Source organism: Poecilia mexicana, unplaced genomic scaffold (genome assembly GCF_051168715.1).
Source record: "Poecilia mexicana isolate PSO_F unplaced genomic scaffold, ASM5116871v1 scaffold_1, whole genome shotgun sequence".
Classification (NCBI taxonomy): Eukaryota; Metazoa; Chordata; class Actinopteri; order Cyprinodontiformes; family Poeciliidae; genus Poecilia; species Poecilia mexicana.
In genome coordinates, this window is record NW_028263370.1 from 7,517,124 (window position 1) to 7,539,322 (window position 22,199).

Below are 22,199 nucleotides of genomic sequence, written 5' to 3' on the forward strand. Positions count from 1 at the left end.
ATACTCAGTTGGAAGTGCTACACTAACGCCAAGGATCAAACGTTTTAGTTCAGTTGATATATTTTGTGTTTAGTCTGTCGAGCATTAGTGCCGTAAATCGTGCTTTCTCGCGCATGCTCGCAACGTGTAAACACAGACGGCATGGTTTCCTGAGAAGTGATATAAAAGAATATACCAGAGAAACCGTCAGCATGAAGGATACACCACTGTCCAACTGTGAGCGGGACTTTATACTGAAGGCCATCGAGGAGAAAAAGGTGTTTATTGTAATCCTCTTATTTTGTCTATCCACGAAGCCAGAAAACAATATGACCGCAATTTTCCGCCATCATTTTGCAACTGGCAAAAAACATCCAGATTGTGGTATCATTTCCTCACATGTTTTATGCTGAAGTGAGGAGGACACATACGTGTATTTAGTTAAGTGGTTTGTGAGAATGGCAGAGTAGGTCATTTTTGACTTACAATCTCAAAAAGTAAAGTAGTTATTAACTACTTTGGTGAAATAGTAAAAATTTTTTTACCCTAACTAGAATATAATTTTTCAGGAATAGTAGGCAGTATGTGCTCTTGGTGTTTTCTGAAGATAGGATGGTGTCGGGGAGTCTTACCACTAAAACAAACATCGAAACTATCCGTGCATATTGATTTCCATTTGTATATCCTTAAGTCCCCTTGTCAAGAAATTTCCTCTTATTTGTCTCGCTCACTAAATATGATATTTTAGGAAGGTGAGAAGACATACAACAGGAGTAAACTGTTCTGCCCAAAAAGAGGCTTTTATTTAGTTTTGGATTGAAGGTTATACATATACACAGTAGTGTTTGGTCTATAATTTATTGTAACAATACATCTTGACAGCAAGCCTCATACTGTCTGGAATTTGTTTAAACGGTATGTCAGTGAAGAAAAATACCAGCGACCCAGAATAGATACCAGCGCTATAACACGTACAATTTAATTTCCCTGCTGTCTCTTCCTCCAGCGCCTGGATGGGCGACAGACGTATGATTACAGGAAAATAAAAATCACTTTTGGGACTGACTATGGATGCTGCTTTGTGGATCTGGGACAAACCAGGTGAGTGTGTGTGGTCAGTACTAGAACCAGGAACCAAAGCAAACCAGTTTGAGCTCAGGAAAAAGCGTAGGCCCGATACTAACGTGTGATCTGTTTGGTCCAGTCTTTCCCACTGTCTTTGGAGCCAATCCATCATGGTGGACCTCAGCTAATAATAATCTTGTAACATTCAGGATGCCTATTACTGTATCAATTCCAGCTTGATTCCTTTTGCTCTTGTTGGAGACTATGGTTACCCTCTGTTTACAATAATCAAATCACGTATGTTTTCTCTTACACTTCTTTTGTACAGCTAAAATAATCTTTTCTATATTTTCTTCAAGTTTAATATTCCCCCGTTTGTCAATGCAACTGGAAAGTGTTTCCTTTATGTGGTTCTGTGTTTACGTTACAAAGAAGATTAGATTTCTGCCTCTGGATGTGCCAAGCTGGCAGAGACACACCCCAGCAGACTTTTCAGCTAAAATTTCAGCAAAAGGTGGTTTTACACACTATTGACTTGGTTTGTGATTGAGTTATGTGTCTCTGCTTCTCAGGGTCATGGCCCAGGTGTCATGTGAACTGGTGGTGCCAAAGGAAAGTCGTCCGAACGAGGGAATCATGTTCTTCAACCTGGAGCTGTCGCCGATGGCCTCCCCGGCTTTTGAGCAGGGAAGGTGAGGCCAGCCCGAGGATTCCGCTTCCTCTGCGAACAGATTGGGCTCGCGGCGTAGCTTTTTCATCCCCTCTTGTTTACCCTCTGCGTTCCATTACGCCTTAACGAGTTTAGTCGGCCTGCTGGAGCAGAAAATCATTTGTGGGATTTTGTCCTCCCTGCAGACAGTCGGAGCTGTCGGTGAAGCTGAACAGACAGCTGGAGAGATGCCTGAGGAACTCCAAGTGCATTGATACAGAGTCCCTGTGTGTGGTGTCTGGAGAAAAGGTGATGCACACGGCGAGACACACACACTCTTCCTAAGCTGAAGCACAACACTTGCAATTAAACTGCTCACATCACATATTTTGGTGAAACTTCATACATTTTTAGACTCCAGACTATTTCATGTTTATTTTTAGAGAACCTTACTAGTTTGCGGCTATTTTCATATTCACTTCGCTCAGTTGACAGCCCGGTTATTGACACCTTTGATAAAAATGTACTAAAAACCAACTGGAACAATTTTCCATAGACCGAGACACAGATGGGCATCATCTTCTGCTAAAGACAAGTTTCCCAACTTGTATGAATACAGAACACCATGAACTCTTTGGAATTGCGTGAGAGATACATAAACATTTAGAGAACGTAGAGCGCACTAGAGGTTGTGCAAAGCAGTATAAGTAAAGACCCCTCGCTCTGTCTTCTCCAACTGTGTGAAATGTTAAAGCAGACATTAAATGAGCCTTCTTTAAACTTTAAATTCTGAATGGCAATATTCAAGTTTACCACAAGGTGGCACTGTCTCCATAGTGTGTTTTTTGAAACCTTGAAAGCAGCAATGACCACAGCTGGGTCCCAAGGGCTTTTGTGCTAAGTGTTTTAGGCGTCACTCTGTGTCAACACACCTGAGTCAAACAGTTGGTTTATTACATGGGCACATCAAAAGCCTGCCTGCAGGACACCGACTCTTAAAGACTGGACGTTGGACACGCCACAACATGTGACGCTGTATGCTTTGTATGCCCAGTTGTGCGCAGTCACAGACCGCCTGGCCGGGCGGATCTGTTAAAATGTTTGACCCGAGCCCCTACACGGGGCCTGCGAAACGACTGGAAAGAGCCGTGTTTTCTGTGTGACCATGATTTTAAGGTGTGGCAGATCAGAGTAGACGTTCACACGCTGAACAACGACGGGAACCTGATGGATGCCGCCAGCGTGGCCGCCATCGGCGCTCTGTGCCACTTCAGACGACCCGATGTCAGCATCCAGGGAGAGGAGGTCACGGTGGTGAGTCAGCCGGGTCCATCGAGGAGAGGCTTTATAGTCAGATGTCGTCATCGCAGCGTTTTTTTTTTTTTTTTTTTCCTTCCTGTCTACAGTACAGTCCAGAGGAGAGAGACCCCATCCCTCTGAGTATCTACCACATGCCCATCAGCGTCAGCTTCGCCTTCTTCCAGCAGGGGTGAGGACTCACTTTTTGTGTCCATTTCTGTATTTAGAATATCAGAAATAAATCCATACACAGTTAGCTTGCTGCTTCAGAGAGATGCGCCAAAATACTGATTTGTACTAATTAATAATAATCAAATTTACTATAGATTTGAAGTTTATATCAGCAGTTTTTATGTTTCAGAAAGTGCATGTTTTTTTTTGTTTGTTTTTTTAGTCTCAATTGAATTATGTGGTTTTTTGTTGTTGTTTATGGCAAATTCATTTCCAAGTAACTTAAATTATAAACTTTAGCTAAAAACAAAGTTTGGTTCCGCACATTAACCTGATGATTAAATACTTATTACGTCAGCGTATATGTTCACATTGTAAAGCATTGAATTTGGAAAACATAAACGAGGAAAAAATACAACGTAGAAACTTTTCCCCCACAGATTAAAAATCAATTTAAAAAAAATCTTATTCTGGTTAAATTGTAAAACATTAAACAAAAGCTCCCCCTTTTCTTATAGAATCTGTTAAACTTTGTTGAGATTTTTATATTAGAATGAAACACATATTTTCCAGCTGGAAATAATTCTAAACATTCTCCACCTATATGCAATGTTTAGTGATTTTCACAGATTGCTGCTAAAGCGACTATTATTCATGTGTAATAACTGATCTTTCTGAGGGTGTTGCAGCCTTATTACATAATACATAGAAGTCAAATTGGAGTCCCGCCGTGTGAATGCTGTCCTCTCTGCAGAACCTTCCTGCTGGTCGACCCGTGTGAGCGGGAGGAGCGAGTGATGGACGGCCTGCTGATGATCGCCATGAACAAGCACAGAGAGATCTGCTCCATTCAGTCCAGCGGAGGCATCATGCTGCTGAAAGAGCAGGCGAGCAGACGAGAACGCTGCCGTTCTCCCAGTCTGAACTTTTGTCGTTTACGTTTAATGCTTCGAAGGGTTTGCTCAGTGCTCATCCAGCCATTTTCATTCGAGATTGTTAAGAAAGCTATCAAATTAAGTAGAAAAGCTGTGATGATTTCTGCATCATATACCTGTGTTTGCATTGATTTTACATGTTATTTTAATTTTTTTTTTTTCCTCTGTTGCTGAAGGTGATGAGATGCAGTAAAATAGCCAGCGTCAAGGTGTCTGAGATCACGGAGCTCATCAACAAAGCTCTGCTAAACGACAAAACTGCCAGGTGAGCTGTTGGGGTTGGGATATATTTAGTCTGAGAGCCGTGGACTCCAGTTAGGTGTTGGAATAAATGACTAGATTTTCCTTTGGTTTCAACAGGAACAAATGTTAAACACATGCAAACAATAAATTAAATCCATATGTATTGAGGGGTTGCTCTGAATGTTACTTCAATATTTCTTTAAGCTAGCATCGTAATTCACAGATGTAACACAACAAAGAAAAATACAAGTAATTTAGAAATTCTTTCAATTGTTGATTTATTACTTTGTGATTACTTTGCATATTTTGTCAAATGAAGTGTTTTATACGACGTGGACTCGACTCACAGCTTGTGTATCTTGACTTTGGATTTGACTTGAGACAGAGGTAGTAGAAAGACCTGAAACTTGCATGTGATTTGCAAAACAGTGACTTGGTGCCAGCTCTGAAAAGTCCTTGGAGGCAATTGTGTCAGTGTCTTTGTCTTTTTTGTAATTCCCCAGGAAAGCAGGTGGGCGGTGCGGTTTTGCGGAGTCCATCCCTCAGGAGCGAATCACGGCTCTGAAAACGGACCAGACAGCCGTGGAGATGACCGATGTCGGTGAAACAGCCAGTAGCATTGTCCAGACAGCAGAAGCCCCACCTCAAACGTATCCTGAACTGATCTTAAATAAGAACAAAGGAAAAATGAGAGTCTTATGTATTTTTTTTAATTAGCTTCTTTAACCCCATTCATCAGGGTGCCATCCCCGTCGGTGCCAGTCCCAGGGGTCGGACAGGTAGGGGAGGTACTGCGCAACTCCTGGGGCCTGGAAGAAGAAGAAGAGGAGGAGGAGGAGGATGGTGGGGAGGGCAGTGGAGGGGACAGTGTGGAGGAATTGACAAAGATGGATGTGGAACAGCATCAAGAAGTCAAGAGCAGAACAGGTTTGCTTACTATTGTGTGAAAGTCATAAAAAGTTGTTTATAAAATACTTCTTTTGTCACAAGTAAATGTTTCAGATCTTTAATTGATTTTTTTTTTCTTTCTTTTAGTGGATGTTGTGGAGATATTAGATAGTGACGAAGAGGAGGACGAAGTGGTCATCCTTTATCCTGAGACAACAAAAAAACCTAAGTAAGTGCATTTGTTAGAGTTGAGAAAGTAAACAAATTATTTCCAATGCTGGTTTCACTTTCTTTCTTTTTTTTTTTTTTTTTTTTTTTTTTTTTTTTTTTTTTTTTAGAAATACGGCATCCAGTTCTGGCCAGAAGGGGGCAGGAACATCCAGGAAACAGAAGAAAAAATGATTCGCCTAGTAGTTGATCTGACTGCATCGTAAAATAAAAAACTAAGTAAAATGACATTGGAATGCAATGAAAATTTAACACTGCACAAATAAATATGTTTTTACATCATTTGGGCTACGTCCAAGGGTTTATTAATCAGTCATGTCATATACATCAGACATTTATATATTTTTTTTATTTATCGTACGGGTTAAAACAAAAAACAAAACATGTTGACGAATGGACACAGGACAGAGTACCAGCATTATTTCACGAATGTATAGATAAACGAAACAGGGAAGTAATAAAAAGACAGGTTCCACCGAGATTTGAACTCGGATCGCTGGATTCAGAGTCCAGAGTGCTAACCATTACACCATGGAACCTGTGTCAGAAGTTGGTATCACCCATAGGTATTTGACTCAATAACATTAGAAATGGTTATACTGTTTTTGCTTGACATGTTTTATCTTTTACTTTCTGCTCAATGTCTACTAGCAATCAGATAATCTGTCACCACGTTTTTTTAGTTACGATCTGCGTAGTCCTTGAGTAATCGTTTCATAATCCTAGCAAAATATTGTTCTTCAATACGATATAGTGTCGTCTTCTGCCGACTAGCTTATAATTAAATGATTAGGTTAATGGCTAAAATGAAAGAAGGGAAGAAAAACAGAAAAAGAAAAGCCTGGCCCGTACGGGGATCGAACCCGCGACCTTGGCGTTATTAGCACCACGCTCTAACCAACTGAGCTAACCGGCCATGGAAATTTGGCTCATCAGATCTCTTTATATCTCTCGGGATGTGACACGGCGCTGTGATGAAATTTGTTGAGAAGTTGATAAAGACTAAGGTTTAGCTTGTCATGGGAGAACAACCCTAGTCATATAGTAAAGGCTGTGAAGGAGCGCTTCAGATGAAAGCATTTTCATGTTACAATAGTTCAGACAGATTCAACACCTTCAAGTCTAAATGAATTTGAGCCTTTGCATGTTGCAATAGACAAAGGGGAAAAAGTCAATCTCTATATATGAAGCTGGTAGAGACACATCACAAGAGTCTTGGGAATGAAACTGCAGCTAAAAGTGGTTCTGAAAAGTATTTACTCAGTGAACACAAATGCTTGCCACACCTTTTAGATTTTTATTTGTAAAAATTTTAAACCATGCATTGCCCTTGACTTCACAAATGTCTCCTGATTTGTAATATGACATCAGTTCTCAATGGTGTACATTTGTTACCTGTTTGCTTGCTAAAGCTTCTAATATTTCCTCCACGCATCATTACCAGATAGGAGCTGCCACTAACTAATATTGCTTGCAGTGGTAGGAGGTATAACTTCAGTGTGACTCAAAGATTACTTTGTGTTTTGCTTTCTTCTTCTATCTGACAAGATACAATGAGATGATATACGATCTTTTTCCCCACGTAGACTCCATGTGCAGCTCCATGAGTGGAAAAGTACCAGACAAAGCAAAGTCTCTTCTGTCTTCATGTCTACATGTCTCCATCTATGGGCTGACAAAGATGACAGAGGTGGAGATTAAGCTCTATGTGAGCAGTGTTGCACAACAGTGGAGCTGTTCCATTCTTCTCAGCAACCATAATACATACTTTACATGTCTCTGCAGAGTTAAGGAGCTGGTTTTACAAAGGTAGTTTTATTTTAAGTCATGAGGGTTCCTTCATTAACCGGAAGTGTTATTTAGCTTTCATCTGATTTATTACTTGGGAACAAAATCTTGGAAAAATTTTAGATGGAAATGCAAAGATGATACCAATTTAGAAAGTATTTGCAGTCTGGTGTCAAGTGACTCAATAGGGAACCCGCTACACTCTCGGGTTCAGCTTTACGTTAGAAGTGAGAAAATCCTTCTCTTTGAAACCTTAGCGTTTTCCTTCTAGTAAGAGAAGCAGTTGATTCCTTCCACCTGCTATAAATAGGGTGAGACAGAAATAAAAGCCTGATGGGCTTCCTCCGTCCTGCACATTTGGTACTATATGACAGACACAATACACGCAATCAATTTGTGCAAGCTAATGATTGGAACAGTGTGAGATTAAATCTGTCATAAGATAGATCTGTTTCTAAATCTGATGCATGTTTGCTTTTACATATAATTTTTTTTCTTCTTGTAATCACAGACCTTATAGTGAGATAAAAGTGTGTACTTCATGGGAAAATTTCTTCGAGCAATGTGTGTTTGTCTTTCTTGGAAGTCATAAATTAAACAACAAATAATTCAGTTTCAGCCTTTATTCTGACAGAACTATATTGTGATTAACATTGGATTACAGATTCACCAAGCCTTGCAGGTTTACAGCATAGAGAAAAAAAACAGTTATTGGCAACCTGCATAACAGGGTAAGAAAAACAATATGTGTTAACAATATGTGATAATGCTCTTGAAATACAGAGACGACAACAACCGCACACCCACTATTATGACAGTCATCCTGAAAGTGATGCTCTTAATTTTAATGTTCTGCAAAACTTAAGGCAGAAGTATTTATACTTTAAAAGTTAAGATAAAAACTTCTAAATACTATATTCTACTGAACTTTAAAGTGTGAGTATACAGCACAAGAGTATAACAACAGGTAGATTTCTGAACTGTAGCTGGGAAACATAAATGCACTCCTGCATGTCCATCATGCACACCCAGGTTTTTTCCCCCACCCAGTATTGTTTGGGTAAAAGCAAGTTAAAGTTCCCCATTCCAAAAATATAAATCCCTTTATGAAGTATCAGAAAAGTGACTTAAGAGTTAAACCGATGTCATGAAGTCCAACGATAGGCAGTTCTCGATTGAATGGAACCAGATTCCAATGATTCTTAACAAAACATGTCTGGCTTTCACAAATAAGCAAGAAACCTCCAGATCTTTATATGATGACATGTTTGTGAAAAAAATAAAAATACAAGCAATATTCAAAAGTGTTTACAGTCCAGTCATCAAAAACCATGTACTGCTGTGTCATTTAATTTCTCAGGATAGTAGCTGCTTGCAAAAGTGACCTACAGATTACATCCATGCTACATTATACAGATACATCTCAACATTACTAAAAAGGTTTTTTTTTCAGCAATTCATTTCACTGACTGAAACTCATGTTGTAAAGAATCATTACAAGGATTTATTTATGTTAATTTTGATGGTTATGGTTTTCAGACACTTTGAATCCAGTCTCCAGATTTTCAGAAAATGTTACCATTACATAACACCAATAATGAAAAAAATATACAAAAATTGTATGTTATGGTCTAAAGAATTACAAGAAAAACTGCTGACTTGACAGAAGATAGTCACTTACACTTTCCCGAATCTGACTGTTCAGAATGTTGCACATAAGCATAGTAACAGAAAATACAGTGGAAGGAAAAAATGTGTTAGGTATATTAAGTGCAGGATTACCTGCAACCTTGAGAGAATTGTGAAGCAAAGACCTCTCTCTCTCCACTTTGGATCAGATTCACAATGTGTTTACTGTGGCTGAAATCAGTAGCTGTGTTTACATTGACCATATAATTGCATAATTTGACATTTTGAAAATAAATATGCTTAATGGAAATATGCCAATTTTGAAAAAAACAAAAAAACAAAACAAAACCTTTCTCTTCACTAAAATGTTTTGCTGCTAGGATGAGATGTTTTTTTTTCTTTTGGCTGTACCATGAAGAAGAAGACAACAGGAAGTATTAGGAGGATGAGGGCACGACATGTTTTTTAATGACTTATCGTGTGAACAAACTTATTCACATGTGATTTTATTTGCGTTTCTCATGCAATTCAAATGTCGCAATTGAGAAATTGTGTTTTTTCTACATTACTGACAAAGTTTTGCGCACATTTGTAAAGGAAACACAGCTACTGTTTCCAGAGTTACCACACACAAACATGTCAGGGCGGAAGCTACAACCATCACATTCTTTGTTTTGAACCCACTCCAGAACCAGAATGATTAGAAACGTCGTACTGGTCTAACAGTGACATGTACCAGGGAATCCTAGAGGACTGTACGCTGCTGTATTGTTAACATTTGTGGAAAGGCTGATTTATTTTTTTCAGCAGGACTTGGCACCTTCTCACACTGACAGAAGTACTGATAGTTTATTATACAATGGTATCATTGTGCTTGACCAGCAGATCTGTCTGATGCAAAAATATATATATTTTATATGAAAAATATGTCAGTGCACATGTGAAACTCCTTTCGTTAAGGAGGTACAAAGCTATGACCTTTTTCTTTATTAACATTTAACCATAATTCAAATTGTTTTCTGGTTAAAACTTATGTTAACAGCTGGAGTGCCTCCATTTTAGTTATGCATGACATACGTGTTCATCATAAACCATCATGACATATAAACTTACAGAAATTGTGCATATAATAGAATCTGTTTTTATTGTTCCCCTTTTTAACATCCCATCTCCCAGTCAAAAAGGCCAGACTTCAGCCTCTTTAGCATCTGGTTGTGTTCAGATGCTGCTTGGCTGCAGAGCCACCCTCGTCGGTGTCTGACATTTTCACATCTGAAGCCCTCGCCGTCTGTGCTGCCCTGCGTTTAATGTCGAACACATCCCACTTATCAGACAGCAGGCCTTTGCTGAAAATTACGGATGCCAACCATGAAAAGAACACAATGGACACCAGCGACAAGAGCATGATAGTTGTGCGGAAGGGGAAGAACTGGGTTAGCTTCCCCTCCTTGTCCAACCGGCAGCCAGGGAACCTGATGGCGGGCGGGAGGCCTATGAGCGGCTCACCGCTCAGGACCCTCATGACAAAGCCCAGGACGTAGCCAACACAGACTCCGTAACCGTTAGACACCTTAAAGAAGAGGACGCAGACCAGCTGAGGAAACATGATGGTGTAGGACATGTCCACCCCTACGAGCCAGAAGACGAGGACGCTGCTGTCCAGGAAGGTGAGACCAGTGCCAGCGAGACCCACGACTACCACTGAGATCCGGATCACCCACTGCATCTCATAGTCTGAGGCCTGGGGAAGAAATAACATGGGCAGGGAATTGTGTTACAGGATATGATGTCAGGGAAACCAACATTAAAATGTAGTACTGCACGCAGCTTTCCTCGAGTGCTGAAGTAGTTTTATACCTCAATGTTTCTTTGAATCCAACAGGTCTATAGTTCTCTGCATAAACTGTAACTGAGTAACAAAATAAAACTGTGAATTTTTCATAATGTGAATGAATGCAGGGTCTTTTTGTGTGCTGCAATATTTAGCAGCACAAACTGCTAGCCTAGTGGGTAGCAATTTTAATAACGAGTATGTTCTTTTTTCATGTAAGTCATTGGTTTTTGGGAGGTCTTATAATGTACGCAGCGTTTAATTTTGCACAACTAATAGATATTCTTCAACTAATACAATATCGTTGTAAAGAGGACTGAAAACAAATATATTGTAAACCTTTCATGTTTTTCACTTGGAAACATTTCTTAAAACCTTGTGTAATTTTCCTCCACCCTAAAGATAAGTCCTACTTTGTGTTTGAGACGTTAGAAAATGGTGGGGAAGAAAATCTACATACATATCTCCTAAAATCTAGTTGACACAGAACCTCCAGCGCTTGGACGTCCTCACCTGTTTTCTGATGATGTTCTTGTAGATGTTTGAAGAGAACAAAGAGGCAGAGGACAGCAGGGCTGAGTCCATGGAGGACATGACAGCTGCAGCAACAGCTCCAATCCCAATGACAGACACGTAGGTGGGTGTGAGGAAAAGCAGTGCAATAGGAAGAATGGATCCTTCTTCGTCCCGCTCATACGGGGTGGGTAATCCGTATGTGGTTGAGTTCCAGTCTGGGTATTATTAGACAGAAGGTTTTAGGGGCACTAAAAGCCAGGAAGGTATTGTACAGATCTTAACAGCTTAGCAGACAAATACAATGTCTTATATCACATGTTTCCACAGGTGAAAGTTAGGGATTTGTACCTGTAGACGCTGCCACAGCTCCGATCAGGACAGATGGGATACCCAGGACCAGGCAGAAAGCTGCTGAAGTGAAGCAGGTCAATTGAGCCTGGCTGTAAGACGAGGAGGACAGGATTCTTTGGTAAAACGCCTGGTAGGCCAAGCCACCCAGCGCCTGGCACAAACACACAGTATACACATGGTGACAGGAATTAGCTTGTGCGGAAATACAGAATAGCGACAGAAATGCCCCCCAAGTTTTGTTATGCTAGGGTTTTTTCACACCTAACGAAAATATTTTTTAACTCAACAACTTCACAATACTTCATGTAGCTGTTGAAGTGGCAGGAAATAACACCTGTCCACCTGAAACACTGTAGAACCGTCTCCCAGTCGCCACTCACCAGCAGCATGAAGTCGTCAAACCACTTGCCGGCTTCGTTGAGCTCCACTGTGCCCACCCAGGGGGCCTGAAAAGTCTGGTTGTACGCCGTGAGCGAAATGTCCAGGGAGTGTGGGTTGGTCAACATGAAGGGAACGCACACCCACTGTAAGACAAACACACAAATAATATCAACAATAAGGTTAAGGTTAAGTCCCTAACATTTTAAATCTAAAGAAAAAAGAAAAAAAAAGAAGCTATGTTACTTATTGTCAGGTTTGATTTCAACAGATTCTGTACTTTTTGTAATACCACTATTTCTGTAACTATTTTCATCCAATTTATCTGTAAAGAGTTTAACATGTAAGTTTATGAAGTGGAAAAATTAACAGAAGAGCCAATCCATCAGAACTCAACACAAACGTTGTCCCTCGTTCTGTTGTCATCTGTGTCTTCCCACATGGCTGCAGCTCAGTGATCTGACAGGACTCATCGTTGACCGGGTTTTATCATCTACTAGAAAAAGAGATGAAGCTGTGCAGACCCAGGCTGCTGGTTTAAACCTTCAGGTCAGTGTTTACACACCAGGCTGACAAAGATGAGGATCAGCTGGATGACATCGGTGTAGGCCACAGAGTAGAGCCCCCCCAGCAGAGTGTAGATGATGGCCACCACTGAGGAGATGATGATGGAGTAGACGTACGGCAGGTCCAGGATCACTCTCATGGTTCCACCTAGAACAACACAGAGGAGTGATGAGCGCTGAGGGACCGACAGAGATGGCATGTTTGTTTCTGTGGATACATGCAATCTTTACTATGACTCTTCAAATAAATTGCTTTTTATTTTTTTTTAGAATCACAGTAACTCACACAGACACATACAGATGGAGATATATTGACTTCTGTTTTTACACTAATATTGTCCTAACGTTCACATTTTAACAAAAAAATCATCATACATTACATTTCTGCCATTTAAGGCAAGACTATAGATTTCATTTAAGACGTAGTGGTTAAACTTCTAAGTGCTTTGAGAATCCAAAGTAAAGAAAGAGGTCAACAGAAATTTTACGAAAGAATCATTAAAAAAAATAAAAATAAAAAATCAAAGAGGACTTACTGGTTGTAACACTTTTTCACCCGCTTGGGTGCAAAAAACATTTCAATACTGGTAATCTAAAGAAAAACGCTGAACTTAAGTATCTAAAAACAATTGTGAAAGGTTAAAAAAACAAACAAACAAACAAACAAACAAACAAACAAACAACAAATGCATAAATAAAATACATCTTGTTACTCAAGGCAAGCAAAGCATCACTACCTTCACCGTCTCTTCTCCCAAATTGCCATGGTCCCCCGTGCAGCAGCCTGCAGCCACACCACAACAAAACCCTTAAACAGAGAAGTGTAAAATCTGCACCATCTATCGCCACTCACCACCCTGCAGAGGTCTCACCTCTGCCTCTCGCCTGCTGTTTACCCCCACCACTCTTTCTCTCTCTCTCGACTTTCTGTCTTCCCCATTGGCTCGGCTTTGAATCATCATACTGCTTTGGTTCAGGCTCTACATCCTCACTGCAATCAAAGCTGTCCAGAAGCGCCATAGCGAGACAGTGCTACAAACAAAGATTTTCGTACCGTTTGAACTTTGTCACCTCTTGAGGATACATGCTTTTCACAGCGTTAAAAAAAAAAATCTTAAAAGTGTGGCCTGTCTTTGCATTTCGCCACTTTTACTCTGGAGTAAATAAAGCGCACCTGTTTGTAAATTAATCTAATTCCAGGTGCATATTATGATTTATATTTTAGTCACATCTGCAGCTTTCTTTTTTTTTTTTTTTACCTGTTGGATGCACCAGGGCTGCATCCAATAGGTTGGCTTAACTGGAATGTTTCCACGAATATAAGTTGACCTGATGTGTTAAAATAAATTGCATCTGTGCAACCTGAAATATATGAACTAATTCTAGACTTGACCTAGTTCTGTCTGCGTAGCTGGGTAGTAAATTTTGGTTGAGTATGGTTTCAAAGCTTTGGTTTTCTTTTATCTTACGGTAGCAATGCTATTGAGTGATTTTGGTTCAGTTATGTAATTTTATTTCCTATTTGTTTGTTTTTTCACATTTAAATATGTTCAGGTAGTTGGTCTCGGCTGCTGCACATTTTGACCACCAGAGAGCAGTGTTTCAAAAATGATTACTGTTTCTCAACACGGGGAAGGAAATACACCTTATTTTCTTCTTGTGTTGCTATGCTACATGCTGAACTTGGATGTGAACTGTACGTGTTATATCTGCGGGTGATAGTTTTGGCAGAAAATCGGTAAATATATACGTCACTTGTTGAAATATGTTGGTACGTTCATTTATGTGATAAGCAGTCAGTATTTTAGTAAGATGAAACGGATGGTTTAGGGAGCCTGTATGTGCGGTGCAGGGCGGCCATTTTGTGCGTATGACAATAAGATGTCCGATCATCGGTGTGCTCCAGCATTAAGAGTGAACTGAGACGTTAAATGTAAGTGTTGATAAAATAAGTCGTATCACAACTCCATTGAATTTTTCTCTGTTATTTTGGAGATCTGCCGCATTTCATCAGTAGTTATCTACTGTTTGCTACCAAACAGTAGATAACTACTGATTGTTGAACAAAAGTAAGAAACAAGACAGCTTTGTTTAATCTGTCTCAACTAAAAATAAAATACACTGCACATTAAGAACCCCAGTTATTGTTTTCCTGTGAGGCTAAGTATTTTTCCCGGGCTACATCTGCATAAGCATCCAGATCAACCCAGGTTTTAGAGTTCTTCTAATGTGATGGGACATGATGTAACACAGTCACTGCATCGTAAATAGTTTCTGGGAGGTCCGTTTACCAGATATACAACTACACTTCAAACCTGTGATGTTACTCCTATGTGCTAAATGTAGGAGGAGGAAAGGTGAAAGATTCAAAGACTTAAAGTACTGCATCGGAGATGGACCCCCTGATGTTGTTCAGTTCCTTGTCCCACTTATAAACCTCTCACATGTGGGAGATGCACACAACCACACACTCTGCTTTAGTTCTTTTCTCCAGCAGAAATATGACTCTGAGCGCTAATACCGTGCCGACATATCACGGGCCACAAAAGTGTGTTTAAAACATTGAGCAACCGAGCCATCACACACACACACACACACACACACACACACATGCACATTCTCACCAGCAAACCAGAAGTTCATTTAATATTATCCTGCAATGCTCCGGTGGGTCATTTTGCTCTGCACACTTTAAAATGACAAGTGTTTCTGTGACTATGTGCATATGCTAGTTGTAGGTCAGGAATCTATGCGTAACATTTCCAAAAACAACACAAGGTTTGATTAAAACCTATCAGATATTATATATCTCTGTGGACAAAATTAACTGCTTACCTGTCAGTAGCTTTGTGAATGGAAACATAAAGGGGCTCAAGCACTGGTTATAGCTTGCGCTTTACGAATATGCTTACAAACATTGTTAGAATTAAAAACAATCATGTTTGGTGTCATGCATGCACATTAATATGCATTGCACTCTCTTTATTTAAAACTCATATACCCCTGAGTTTTACTATGAACCTCTTGGCAGCTTCTCTGATTAAAGCTCTCTTTGTGAGTCTTACATGTCCAGGCCGTACCCTCCCACTCACCCAATGACTGCTGGGACACCAGTCCCCCCCCCCCAGTGACCCTGCAAGGGTCAGCGGGTATGTATGTATGTATGGATGGATGGATGGATGGATGGATGGATGGATGGATGCACTCAAACATGTTCAGTTTTCACATTTTTCACAGAGCGCATAAACTCATTAGATGCATATTAGACACATTATCACACACAGTCGCATACAACATCACAGAGAATTATGTGAATCCTAAACATTACAAGATAAACATCGGAAGTATGTGGAGATAGCATATCAGACGATTTAAAACATTTTTCACTAAAAAGTTAACTCGTAAGAATAAATATGTAAGCGCTCTGTGTGTTTGTATTCATTCACCCAGTCAAGGCAAACATGCAGCACAATATGGTACAGCAGTAACATTGTAAGTCACTATTACTCTGCAGTAATTGATCATGTTCATTTATTTGGATTTTCCCAGACATTAAAAACATTCAACAAAGAAAACATTCAGTTTAAGCTTAGAAGTGAATTATTCCAAACACTCCAATCTACTTTGGGGCTTATTTGTGTTTACAAAATTAAAAAAAAATATATTGTTTTTGAAAGCGTCAGAACTGTTATATATTTTCAGGAAAAACCTGTTTGTCACTATCTGATACTAAATCTCACTAACCGTTTTGTTTTTAAGGTCAGATAAAATCAACAAAATTATTTCTATTTGCTAAATATAGAAAAACAGAAGAGAGAATTTTTATCACTTATTTTTTTATTAAGAGTGAAATGAGATGGTTACCAACATAAGTGAAACAGTCACTCATAGAGGAAGAAGTCACTAGTCAAAAGGCAAGATAAAAGTGATTAAAATTGGCAAAAGCAGTCAGGCACAAAGACAGTTATTTTGTGGAGACATGTAGAAAACGTATTTGGCTGTGATGAGGATCAGAGCATCTCAAAGCATCAGTCAGTGTTTTTATGTTGGCCACAAATGAGTCTCCAAACAGTCAATACCTTCAGGTTGGTAGAGTCGATGTTTTTAGCTTTGGGTATCACTTTTGGACTCACCTCAGTCCAGAAGACTCTTCATGAGAAGAGCTTTAAAGGCAGCCTATAAACCAGACTGCATTAAACCAGTTCTGAAAAAGTAAATGTTCCTAAAAAAAAAAGTAAATGTTTGACACAATGTCAGATAAAGAGGGGGGGAAAAAAAAAACATTCCGTGTGTTTTTTTTAATGTTTTTTTTATGTGTGCATAAATATCTGGTTTCAACTGTATGTAATACATGCAACGTTTTCAAGATGCAAAATTTACTTCTCAACCATCTAAACTGACATTTTAGGAATAAATTATTACTTCACCAACTGTGTGAAATGTACAGAAACAACACTTTTTCTTACTCGTATCTCAAAGCATAGTGTCTTGTAGGGAGACAGAGTTTGAGGATAATGAAAGCCCTTATACATTGTAAAAACAATGTGGAGAGAAGGCATAATACTAAATCAAAACCCAACATATAAAAATTACTTTCATTGTCTTACAAAAAACTGACTCCCAAAATGTGCTGGTTTTGGATACAAGCTTAAAATGTATTTATTGGCTTCTTTTTATTGCTCTGTACGTCAGAAAACTGTCTGAACTGACATGGTACCGCCCAGCTGTTTTTCTACTCTCCTGTTTATGGACATCATGTACCCTGACGTTTTGGTGCCTACATGATCCTAGAGGTATGTTACAGCACCCATAACAGTGTCCAACATTTTTAACAGCATGAGGTAACATACCCAGGCTGACAAGCGTGCGTGCCACCCACAGCACATCGGCCACCAGCGCAGGAAAGATCAGTGCACTGCTCAGGACGTTCCCATATTTCTGTTGGAAAGGATCCATCATTGTCATGTACTTGTTCTCTCTCATAGGCCTGGCAAAGAAGAAGCCACCTGCAGAGGGAAAAGCAGCAGCGCAAGTTGTTATTCTGTTTGTGGGAAGCGTTCGAGTAATTAATGTTGGGACAAGGTCATGTTTCTGCCATGTAAAAACCCGGAGTGGTGAGCAAAAGAGTGAAAGAACGTGTGTGTGTGTGTGTGTGTGTGTGTGTGGGGGGGTGAACAATTGCACAAACAAGTGTTCCCTCCTGATAACACACTGAGACACCTTGAGCTGAGATCAGGCATCCTTCTGGTCAACAATAGACCGCCGCAGAACAGGGAATGTTATACTTCCTGCTCAGAGACTGGGGTTTCCAATTCACCCTCCACTAACATCCCACAGGCTACTCTGACAGCAGGACAGCGTCGGCTATTTCAGCGGCTGTCAACATTTAACAAACCGATTAGATTGTTGACTTGGCTCATTCAGAGGTAATCTTTCAAACCTCTTGGCTGAACTCATTTCATTGCACCTGTTTTTTTTTTCTTTCTTTTGATTGCTCATAGATCTATTTTTACCACGAGTGGCGCATTTAATGATGCAGAGTCAGATTGGCGTTGGGTGAGGGAGAGCCGCACTTGTCATGTCAATGAAGTTCATTTTACAAAGAAGGTAATGAAGCAAGGAGCCGTGTTGATTTTGTTCCTATGATAAGAATAGTAAAATGTGTGCTTGTCACAGTGTTGTTGCTAAGCAAATAGCAAGCACCAAGGGTTTCTCATTCCTTACTGCTTCTCCCACCATGGTGCTGCAACATTCTGAGCCGTCTGCAAACTTCACTCACCTAAGAAGAAGGTCAAGACATAAGGAACGGGCATGAGCGCCCAAACCGCACCGAGTGTTGGGTTGTATGTTGCCTCAGCGATACCCAGAATGAAACCTCCTCCCACCCATGTAGCTGGAGAGAGAAACGGATAAGATATCTCAGGGACGTGCGCTTGACAACAAGCTTTTCAACAACACTTTTGTCATCAAGTCATGGGTGTTCCCGAGTGAAGACGGTGTGTTTGTCTTTACCAGTGAGAGTGAAAATCCCAACAAGCAAATTAATTTTGCGTCCAGCCAGAAGCGTCATCTCCATGCCGTCTCCTGTGCTTCTTTTCTCTACCCTCTTGGAGCGCATGGACGCCCAGATGCCTGTGCCCAAAATCACGACGTAGAACACCGCCATCGCCACTAGACCGGGGATGTTGAGAGCCATCTTGAGCTTAGCTTTTGTGCGTTTAACCTGTTAAAAGACACAATTAAAGAAGAAGAAGAAGCAGCACAGTCACTGAAACATATTTCAGTGACTTGCAAGCAATAATTAAAAGCTTCATTTACAGAAAAAAAAATGATTTCTTCAATCAGTTGTATTTATAAAGCACCATTCATACTAAAAGCAGCTCAAAGTCATGTATAAGCAGTTTAATTTGCATGTATACAGAAGGAATAAATTGGAGGAAAGTGTTTGGGACGTAAACAAATCCAAGAAAACACAAGCTACAAATGAAAAGTTTTATCTTGAGATTATTTTCTAAAATACAAATTGTTAAACTTTATGCCACAAACATCCAACGACTTCAGTTAGCTAAACTTCAGCCAAACCCCCATAGAGTGAAACCTACCTACAGTATATGAACAATTACAACTAAAAGGTTCTGTTAAAAACCAAAACTTTTTCTCTGCAATAGTCAACAAATGTTTATACCAATGACCAACAAGCAGTATTCAGGTGCAGCTACGCAGGTACTACAGTAAACTGCAGGTACAACAAATGGAAAAATGCAGATTTGATCTATGGGGAATGTAAAAGTTGACCAGAGTGAATTTTGTAAAATGTTCGTCTTTTCACAATAATCAGGTAGCTGCGACTTTCCCAGTCAAGGCTATTTTGGTAAACCTTCCTTGAATAATTGTTATATGCAAGACATTTAGCAGTGATGTGGTGTGTATGTTATATTTACTCTGCTCTTGTAATGCAAGGACTAGATCATCCACAGGCACATCTCCATAATATGGTTTGTGTATCTACTTTGTTTTCAACAGCACACAGATTAAAAACAAAAAAAAAAACAAAAAAAAAAAAAAACAGGTGTGTTTGAATGTTGCAAGTCTGGATTCAGTACAAGCTGAATTTCCCCCATATTTGGAATGTGAAGTTAATATTTAACCCTTATGTTTAAATCATGTTTTTCTTAATTTCCCAGTGGTATTTTTTCATTTTAAAAAAAGTAATTATTTAGATAAGTCTAATCAGTACTTAGATGAGCCTTTTTTTGTAATGACAATTTCTGGGCATCTGCAGCATGAAGACAGCTTGCATTCTTCCATGCAAGAAGATGCCACTTGATGAGCCTGATTTTTAGTTTTTAAAAGTTTCATTCTATGGCTTATTTAAAGCATATCCAGAATAATATGTTGACCCTGAAACAATAGCATTAAGGACCATAGATTAACACAGACACCTGACTCCCTTTCAGTATTTTCCATCCAAGATGCCACTTTGGTGTACCTCCTGCCTTTTCTCCCTCTCAGCAGCATTGAGATGCACAGACTGAGAGCATCAGTTAAGTTCACACTTTAACTTCTCGACAGTCAAGCTAATTATCTGCCTGCTTCGCTAACGCTAACTGGAAGCCACACATTGAGTATGAAATGTGGGTGAGTCAGAAGTGGGATGGCTTAAGGGAAATGGATTTGACTTTTCATCGAGAAGAGGAAGGTAGCGTGCACAATCACAATGTTAAAAAAAAGGACAAAAAATGAAAATGAGAAAATGGGTGCCTACAACTGCATGGGTGGAAATACAAAAAAAAAAAAACAGGAATACATCCGGTCGTAAGCTGACATTTTGCTCTTATTGAAAGTTTTGGATATTTTCAAAGTGCTGGTTGTACCAGTTGTTTTTTTTTAATTCCCCTATTACAGTCAAAGAATTGAACAAACTACTTATTTAAAGCAATACCTGCATTTAAACTGAATAAGAAGTCAACATTGAACATGCATACAGAGCAGAACGCATCTAATCTCAGCTTCCACAAAGCACACTTTATTAAAACCACTAACAGAGAAGACAGAGAGCTAGAAAGCTCTGGTCAAGTATTTCTGGCACAAGTTGCACTTAGCATACCCCAAGCTGGCAGAGTTCTAGGAAACTTGACACGCAAGCAGTCTGTGCCCTGCACTTATCATGGACACCAATCAAAAACAAGGAAACGTGGAACATATGCAGCAATTTGGGAAAGAAGAAATAATCAAGAAGTACAGGGGTGAGCATTTTCAGTGAATACATACTTACAGGGAACAGAACGTGTCAGTGATGATGTGAAGAGGGACAGAGGTGTGTTTTTTTTCCTCACAAGGTGATCATTTCAGTCCAGGGAAGGAAGGATTCATTCAACACTCATCCTCGGTGTTCAGGAGAGACACAAACTGCCAGGTGTTTGAGGGAGAGACCCCGATGCAAACACAAATCAGTCTGATGTAATAAGGCCTAACACAAGAGTTTTTTTATTTTTTTTATTTTTATAAATTGCTCTACAGTCTGGAAAACGTAGGAGACTTGAAGTTCAAAGCTAATAAGACAGCGTCAATTAGCGAGGATGGAAGGCTCTGGAATCAACACTCAGATCTCCCCTGGTTTTAAAGCTGACGGGGAGGGAGGGCACGGAGGTATACAAAAGAAACAGAACACACAACCACCTGATTGGTACGTTGGTGCTGCAGCCAGTGCGCTTGCCTCAAATTGAAAGCTCCTCCTGTTCTGATAGATTTTTGAGGATGGCTTTGAGTTCAAAACATGACTTCAGCTACTCGTGATCGACTCAATTAACTCTCCTGCTGTAGTATGGCTTGCTTATTTTTTTATTTTGTTAAAACCTGCCTTTTCTTTGCTGTCAGTAAACACACACCCTTCTTCTACTTTATTCCACGTAGTCTAGAAATGCGTCAGTGACTCTCTGTATGCCAATTGATCACCTACTTTTGTGTTTGGCATGTGCAGCACTCTCAAACATGTTGTCACATGCTGTAAAACCAGGTATGGCAATGAGTTTAGAAATTAGGAATGAATGATTGCTTCACTCCATCTACCAGGATCTTCAACATGTTACAGGCTCAACCTGCTTAAGTGCTGAAAGACCTTTAGGGACGTTTGCTGTGGAAAACAGGTGCCAGATATCTCTGTTTGGTCTCTTCTCTCTTGAACAAAACAACATTGAATGTGCTGTTCTGTGGTTTGCTTCAAAGCGCTGATTAAAACGCAACAAGCAAAAAAACAAAAAAAAAAACCCAAAAAAAAACAATTCACTTGTGTGGATATTTCATAGTAAATACTGAGCTATAATAACCAAACCGACACATCCAGATACAGTTTCACTTCAAACGATTGTTTAATGGACTTTTAAAGCGGAGTCAGCGGGTTTTTTGCCACCAACCCATGACTCCACCACGCAGGATGGGTGACGATCACCAGCTAAATGTTGACTGCTGGGTGGTAAATCAAGCTCAGCAGTGATGACAAGTCTGGACAAATCTTGTCCTTTTAAGATTGTGCCACAGCCATTTTTCTATTCTCTTATGTTTAAGCAGTGTATACAAATTATGAGCTCACCCTACAGTAATTTTGGACATGTTTGTTGATAGAAATGTGACTGCATAAACTGTAACTGTAAGAACTGTGATTACTTGTGTTTGTCACTGATTGG

At 39.7% G+C, this 22,199-nt stretch overlaps 2 protein-coding genes and 2 non-coding genes across 4 annotated transcripts; 1 reads left to right on the top strand and 3 right to left on the bottom strand.

The window, feature by feature from the left end:
• The first annotated feature begins 86 nt into the window (after positions 1-86).
• On the top strand, positions 87-5,739 carry exosc9 (exosome component 9). The gene is made up of 12 exons (XM_014999300.2): positions 87-257; positions 986-1,080; positions 1,617-1,736; positions 1,900-2,002; positions 2,870-3,007; positions 3,100-3,182; positions 3,918-4,050; positions 4,275-4,363; positions 4,845-4,991; positions 5,081-5,268; positions 5,377-5,458; positions 5,568-5,739. Exons 1-12 carry the CDS (start codon positions 114-116, stop codon positions 5,629-5,631), a joined length of 1,386 nt encoding a protein of 461 aa, XP_014854786.1. The 5' UTR covers positions 87-113; the 3' UTR covers positions 5,632-5,739.
• A 185-nt stretch (positions 5,740-5,924) lies between these two features.
• On the bottom strand, positions 5,925-5,996 carry trnaq-cug (transfer RNA glutamine (anticodon CUG)). The gene has a single exon. It is a non-coding gene; the product is annotated as a tRNA-Gln (tRNA).
• A 303-nt stretch (positions 5,997-6,299) lies between these two features.
• Positions 6,300-6,373, bottom strand: trnai-aau (transfer RNA isoleucine (anticodon AAU)). Its single transcript has one exon. It is a non-coding gene; the product is annotated as a tRNA-Ile (tRNA).
• A 1,480-nt stretch (positions 6,374-7,853) lies between these two features.
• LOC106925170 (high affinity choline transporter 1-like) lies at positions 7,854-21,940 on the bottom strand. Its single transcript, XM_014999303.2, has 9 exons — positions 20,792-21,940; positions 18,529-18,739; positions 18,296-18,409; positions 17,367-17,522; positions 12,516-12,664; positions 11,953-12,096; positions 11,570-11,723; positions 11,219-11,436; positions 7,854-10,615 (listed from the first exon to the last, which is right to left on the bottom strand). The coding sequence occupies exons 2-9, from the start codon at positions 18,710-18,712 to the stop codon at positions 10,076-10,078; spliced, it is 1,659 nt and encodes a 552-aa protein (XP_014854789.1). The 5' UTR covers positions 18,713-18,739; positions 20,792-21,940; the 3' UTR covers positions 7,854-10,075.
• Between the last annotated feature and the right edge of the window lie 259 nt (positions 21,941-22,199).